General features: G+C 42.4%; 1 protein-coding gene across 3 annotated transcripts in view; it reads right to left on the bottom strand.

Moving 5' to 3' along the window:
• Nucleotides 1–1536: 1536 nt before the first annotated feature.
• The window catches only part of ptpn6 (protein tyrosine phosphatase non-receptor type 6), a 20984-nt gene continuing 15020 nt past the window's right edge, over nucleotides 1537–7500 (bottom strand). For all 3 annotated transcript variants that reach the window (XM_080540303.1, XM_080540305.1, XM_080540304.1), the window contains 7 exons: nucleotides 7186–7332; nucleotides 6842–6973; nucleotides 5721–5875; nucleotides 4510–4577; nucleotides 4179–4330; nucleotides 3545–3609; nucleotides 1537–1877 (listed from right to left, as the gene is read on the bottom strand). In XM_080540303.1, coding sequence (XP_080396429.1) covers nucleotides 1778–1877; nucleotides 3545–3609; nucleotides 4179–4330; nucleotides 4510–4577; nucleotides 5721–5875; nucleotides 6842–6973; nucleotides 7186–7332 — 819 coding nt within the window. In that variant the 3' untranslated portion in view covers nucleotides 1537–1777. The remainder of the gene's footprint in view (nucleotides 1878–3544; nucleotides 3610–4178; nucleotides 4331–4509; nucleotides 4578–5720; nucleotides 5876–6841; nucleotides 6974–7185; nucleotides 7333–7500) is intronic.

Raw genomic sequence — 7500 nt, 5'->3', positions numbered from 1 at the left:
TTATTATGTCACCCCGCTTTACTTTCGCGGCTGAGTTTGGAGAACAGACTTTGTTCTGTGTACAACACCACATGTGGAGGAGAGACGGGGGGGGGGAAGGTTCATTCATCTCTACGAAGGTTTTCTTCCCAGCTGCAGCAGCCCGGTCAACGGGGGTCACCAGCGCCCAATGTTAGTGTTTAGTCTAAACACAATAGCTAATTATAGAGATACGTCGACTCTTATATCGTCCAGCTAATAGGCTAGGACTAGGTGCACGATCTCACTACTTCCTGAAATGCAACTGGTATGAACATATCCTGTCTCATCTATTGGTTTAATTGATTAATCAGCTGTGCGGTAAACTGTTGGAACACACAGTGCACAGCTGATTAATCAATTAAACCAATAGAGTGAGACAGGATATGTTCATACCAGTTGCCTTTCAGGAAGTAGTGAGATCGTGCACCTAGCCTATTACCTAATTGTAATTATGTTACAAGCCCTACAACATCATTTGTGCCATTTTTATTATATGGGTCTTTTTTTATATAGGGTGCCTTTTTTCCGTCCCCAGTACAAATCATGTTGTATTTTGTCTAAATTTGGACAAATACTAATTCCATTAGTTTTTTCATGTATAGTCAATTGTTATTTATTATTAATACAATGATATGGGCTTTTACGTTTTTTTTTTTTTTTTACATTTTAAAAGCTTTGGTTAACGATGTAATTGGGATTTTGCCATGTCCCCAGTGTTGTTCATTCAACTTCAACTTCTAAAAAATAACTAATAAAAACATCTACATTTCCAAATATGTTATTATTATTTAATTTAGATATAGTTTTTATCCCCCCCCCCAAAAAAAATGAAGGTGGTATGTTTGTCCCTGCGGTCACTGTCCACCCTGTTGAGCTGTGTTAATGTCCCTTTAAAAAACAAAACATATTTCTCAATCACATCACTCTCATGAGGTGACATCACACCAGTGGAGGGAAATTCAAATGTGGTAAGCTGTGTGATCGTCTACCTCTTTTACCATCTGATTTTGGTGTTTTTATCACGTGAGTTTAATGTGGTTGACCATAACGTGTCCATCCCGTTAGGCCTAAATATTGAGGAGATCAATCAAATTGAATAATTAAAAAAAAGAGTTTAGTGCAAATTATATTCCTCATCAAGTATTCATGGTCATGCTAGGCATTATGCTAACACAGGCAAGCTAAAGGCTAACTTTAACTCAAAATGTCCACCCTGTTAGTGTCCACCCTGTTAGCCCTATTCAACTAACAGAGTGTATTCTAAATAAAATACAATTTAGGTGCCTGAGCTCGACCTCTATGTTTTTCAGCAAGTTAGATATGTCCTTTATTTAATAGAACATTCAAATATAGGTAAATCAACAATTTATTTTTCTGAAGTTATGAAGTCCAAATGGCACCCTATAAAAAAGAATGACCCATATGCAAATGTACTGTAGGCTATAGGCCCCCACTTTTAAATAACATACACAATCGATTGAATCTCAATCTACATTCACACAATCAATGGCTTTCACATACATTTTTTATTGAACCGATATTGCATAATATCATTGCGCCCACATGTGTTTTGTTGTTGTATATTAATTCCATAGGCACTAGTCACTTGAAATAAATGAACAAACAAATACATCTTTAGGTCCCTAATGATAAAAAGTAAAAAAACAAAATAACATGAATCAAATGCAATATCATCAACATCAGTGGAAAATGGAAAAACCCTCTTTCTATCTCTCTTTTTTCTATCCACCCTTTTCTATCTCTTCCTCACAGAACCACCCTTCTTCTCCTCAGACTTCTGCTTCCTGACGTCTTTCTTTCCTTTGGACAGATTCTCGTACACGTCCTCCCTGTTCCTAGAGGAAGAGAAGAGAGAGAATACAACATGACGTCGTGACGTTAGAATTATAAGGTTCTATCTCCATTTTTGAGTTTTTTACATAATCTGATCCATTAGGTGTTTATTAATGCCTGTGTGGTGTTATTTTTAAAATGTTGACATTTTTGAGTTAGTAATTCATAAAATACAAAGGTTCCATCTCACAAAACATAATGGAATGTAAAAACTTTGACGCTCAATATCTCTGAACTACCCTAAACGGAGACAGAACCGTATAATTCTAAGCTCACGACGTGTCTGCGGGTTCACTGGGTTATGACAGGTTCTCTTATCTAGAGATAACGATGCTGTGAACCATATTCCTCATTGTGTCATTTCCCAGCAATCTCAATGATAATTGATTCAACACAGTTCTGCATCACACACATACTAAAATCAGTCCCACAGAAGGTTACGAGCAGTTAATGAACGACACTAGGAGTTAGAGGAAACGGTAATTAGATGGATTCCAAACAGGAACCATTCAATAGCTCACAAAACACTAATGGGGGGGGCACTGAGTCATCCATGCCAAGCAGTGCCAACTTCTCACTGTGGTATTCGGTTGTTAAGTCTGACGTCAAACGTGACGTTTAGCAATTTCCGGGTCCAAACCAGAAATTCCCTGCACCAGAGTACCAGTGTACTACAGCGGTAGAATGACAGTTCAATCGTTTTTTAGACTCGGATCTATTCATACAACAAGGGACGCAGCACTTTCCCGTTTTCCCCATAATTGTCAGGGTCTTTGAGCCTCGGAAAAGCGCTATATAAATATAATGAATGATTATTATTACTGAGGCATTTCGAAGAGAGCGCCTCAGCCAACATTGGACCCGGAAAAACTTCACGACTTAACAACCGAATACTGTACTAGAGTCAGGGTTCTTATTACAGGGGTGCCCGGGAATTAAGCACTGGGTACTTCTGCTGTATTTCCTATACCAAATCAGGGGCACCCCTATAACTGTTATATTGATTTACATTGTTTACACTGGTCTAAACCCCTCCCCGAGAAGTCGGTATGCAATGTGAACCCTTGTTAGAGATACAGTCCTTGTCGGTGGGGAGAGTTTGTCGGAGCTGACAGGCCAAGATTCGACCTGGCTTTGTGACTGCATCAGTTAAGTGTGCGTTCTGTGTTGTTATTTTTGTAATTGGTCTATTCTCTCCAGAGCCAGGGGGTTCTGGGGGTACAGCAGGTTACAGCAGGGTAACCTAGCCAAGCCCCCCCCCCTCCACAGGTCACACAAACGTGCCCATTCAGTTGAGTCTGACAACAGAGGGATGTAGAAAGAGAGAGAGGGATGGAGGGGGGGGGGGCAGGCACAGTGAACAACAAACAATGGCCCCACTTTCAATATGGCTTATAGTCATTAGTCACAAGGGGCTTGTTGAACCTGCATAGGAAACCAGCTGCTCTATGTACCGTCCTTCCTTCTCACCAAACGAAGGCATTGCACAACTCTGCTAGCCTTCCAGAAAACTGCTTGCGTAAGCCGAAGACTGTGACTGAGAGAGCTTTGACCTGAGTGAGAAATGAGTATGCGGTTTAGAGGAGAGATGGGAATATGCACAGGGCTCTCGCTCTCTCTCTCTCTCTCTTTCACACACACACACACACACACAAGCACACACACTTACTTTGAGACCTTCCGGCTGGCTGCCTGGTGTTTGGGCTGCAAGTTCCCGTACTCTGTCTCAACTCCCTGCAAATGAGAAGTGAGTCAGTTACACAGGATCGATGGGTCAGGGAGAGAGTCACCATGCAGGGGTGAAGTTATAGTCAATACATTAGCATTCTCTCTCTTTGTGTATCGATCTTCATCTTTCACAATGAAGCCTCTGATAAGATATCTGTCTGGAGGCCAAAACGATCGCTAGCTCGAGGCAAGACAAAAGTGACAGGTGTGATTTGACACAGATCCCCTCTCTGACCCTGAAGAATCATATTATTTTGCATCACTCCCTGCTGTTTTTTCCACCAGAACTCATTGATCTACTGTACTTAGTGAAGTATCACCCCTTAACCCCATGTCTATCGTCCCTTATCTTCCCATGTCTGCCCTTATCTTACTCCAGCTGCCCTTTGCACACCTATTTCTCTGAAAAGTATGTTACGTACTGTAACCACACACATCAGTAACCTCACCTGACATGTCGGTACTGGAGGTACTGCCATTTACCACTCAGCACATTACCAAGTAAGCCCCACTACCAGTCAGCCCACTACCACTAACCACCCCACCCCACCGGCCTTTCCCCCTAGCTCCCTCACCTTGCAGGCCATAAGTGAGGTCTTAGTGGCCTCGATGTACTGAGACACGGCCAGGTAGATGAACTTGTACTGGGCCTCCGTCTGCACCATGCCCGAGCGCTGCTCCCGGACCATCTGGATGCTCTTCTGGATGTCGATGTCACAGTCAAGGCCTATGGAGAGACGGAGGTAAGGGACAGACGACGGGGAACAGAAAGGACAAAACACCCAGGATGTTATTTTATTGTATTTCAGAACGTTGGCAGAAGATTTGATCGTCAAACAATATAATTCTAACACATTATCGCAGTCAGACAAAACATCTAGGTCTCATTTGAAGACAATAACTCACCTTTAGTGTCAATGGTCTCGATGATCATATCCACCACCACAATGGTGCCTGTCCGACCTATTCCAGCACTGAACAGGGACACAAGAAAGACATATACACAGGTCAAAGGTCAGGATTACGGTCAAACTATATAGAAAAGAACCAATAGTGTTGGATGTTGATTGGAACAGGATCACAGCTGGGTTGTTCTGCAATGTGAGGTTGTGGAGTGATCATGAATGAAAAAAAGTTCACACACAAACGGCCTCTTCACACACACCAAGAACGGTGACCATTTGGTTCAATGAAGGACTGAATGGGGGTTGTCCTGTGTGAGGATGGAAACTGAGCTGTATTCCTACAGCCTTGTAAACACTCTATTGTCATAGATACCATTTCTGCTTACCACAAATAGTCTCTTGACCAACAACTTCAAACCGTACAAGACATCTCACTATACTAGGTATCACAAGGGGAACATTCCTATAGGATAAACTGTCAGTTGACTGAAAACATTGAGTACTACAACTAATCTTAACAACTAATGTTAATCCTGAAAAAAAAAGATAATCTTAACCTTGAACAATGAAATTCTTATCAACTAACCAATCCTTACATAACACAGTATATTAAGTTGGCTTGGACATTATAGATACTGTACGTAGATGTTTAATGAAACAGACATGGTTATCCTAATTGATAGAGTAAGTAAAAGTTCTGAATGTTTGTGACCCAACCATCAAAACCACTGTATCTAGCCATACACTGCGCCTCAGCTGTAAACCGAAAAGAATCGGTCGCACCCCGTCACGTGGGTTAGGGTCATTCCATAAGGAACATGTGTTCGACGCATTCCAACCTTGTTCGCTATATTCTGTGACATCATCACACACTCTGAATTCACCCCTTCGGGTGTCTCCTTCCTCCTTCCTACTTCTCTAGACCCATATGGGGCGCCAAATGCCCAAAAAATATAAAAAATGTCTCTATGAAAGTATGTCTCAGCCTACTGTCTATTTTTGTCTTGAAACCATTGTTGTCCATATTTTTACTGTTGAATGTGTGGGTGGTGATGAGGCAGTACTGGTGGCTTAATGTGGTGGTGGTGGTGGTGGCATCCCTAAAATTTTGGGGGAGGGTGGAGGCATCAAATCATACTCTCGCCTAGGGCACCTAAATGCCTAGGACCGGCCCTGCTCTCACCCCATTGGCTAATACAGCCGTCAGTTTACCTGCAGTGGATGACCATTGGCCCAGCGTCTCGGAACTCGGCCTGTTTGGAGTTGACCTGCGTGAGGAAGCTGAGCACCCCTCCTGGCTCCTGGGGCACCCCGTGGTCGGGCCAGCTCAGGTACTGGTAGTGCCAGATGGTACGGACCGAGTCCGTCTGGAACAGAAGGCCGTGAGCTTAGAATGATAAGGTTCTATCTCCGCTTAGAATGATAAGGTTCTATCTCCGCTTAGAATGATAAGGTTCTATCTCCGCTTAGAATGATAAGGTTCTATCTCCGTTTAGAATGAGAAGGTTCTATCTCCGTTTAGAATGATAAGGTTCTATCTCTGTTTAGGGCAGTTCAGAGATATTGAGCGTCAACGTTTTTACATTCCATTATGTTTTGTGAGATGGAACCTTTGTATTTTATGAATTACTAACTAAAAAAATGTCAACATTTAAAAAATAACACCACACAGGCATTAATAAACACCTAATGGATCAGATTATGTAAAAAAACTAAATTTTGACAAAAATTGAGATAGAACCTTATAATTCTAACGTCACAAGGTGGCAGAGTAGAGACGGGTCAGAACACAACACAATAGTTGTATAACTCTATAACTCTTTATCTCTGCATATCACAAACCCAAATATGGCACACAGTCTGGGTCACTTGGGCAGCTGTGTCCACTTAAAACACATCTGTAAGCCGGGGCGCTTAGGTGGCGTAGCGGGTTAAGCGTTGACCATGTAACCGCAGGGTCCCCGGTTCGATTTATTCCGCCCGGGGACATATCCTGCATGACATCCCTCCTCTCTCTCTCTCACCCATCCTTCCTGTCTAAAATCTCTACTATATCTGTCAATAAAAAATGGAAAATATGAGTGGGGACTGTCCCACTCAGAAAAAATAACTTTAAAAAAAACTAAAAATAAACACATCTGTAAGCCACAAGTAAAGCCAGTCGAAAAGAAAGCCTAAACAGGCAGTTTGAGTAGTTATGGTTTATTGGAATAGCAGTCCCTGACAAGACACTGTAGCTAAGACCACTGCGCTCCGCTGTGGTGTGCAGTGTGTGTGTAGTAATGACAGTGTTGATGATTCAGAGCGATTCAGCAGGAGGGTCTTTACTCTACCTGGTCCCGGGGGGCGAGCTCCAGGACCCGGACCTTGTAGTCAATGGCATCTCTCTCAGACACACAGGAGACCACGTAGCTGCCCACCTCCTTCCTGCCCTGCAGCTCTGGCCAGTAAGGGACACATTTATTCTACAGAGGAAACAACACATGGAGGAGGAGGAAGAACAATGAGGAGAATGAACAGAGATATAATACTGTTATGCATGTAGAGCTGTAAGAGCTATCAACATTGTTGTCCATATTTTAAAGTATATTATTATTACTCATTGAAATCATAAGAGCTAAAAAATCTATTTGACTTGATTTCTCCAGGCATGGCATTCTTTTTTCGGGACACTGACCCGTCCCTTCTCGACCTCCCTCGTTGTCATGACGATCACCCTGGTGCTCTCCTGCCATACCATCTGCCAGAAGTCGTTGACAGTTGTTGCGAGGCAGCCCTGGCAGGCGATGTAAACCTTCTGGTCGTTCAGCTCCCGCAGTCGGTTCTACAGGCAGACAGGGAACATAACACTATTAGAAACAACTTGTTAATATAATATAATGTTACGGTTAATATAAGATGTATGTTATATATCACAAACACTGAGTATTCATATTCAGACTTGAGGTGGATTCTTTGAATTATCATCATTTTGAGAAACTTTGGGATTTAA

The sequence above is a fragment of the Nansenia antarctica genome (genome assembly GCF_963989245.1).
Source record: "Nansenia antarctica genome assembly, chromosome: 10".
NCBI lineage: Eukaryota > Metazoa > Chordata > Actinopteri > Argentiniformes > Microstomatidae > Nansenia > Nansenia antarctica.
The sequence above is the reverse complement of the archived record's forward strand: the minus strand, read 5'-3'. Positions and strand labels throughout refer to the sequence as shown.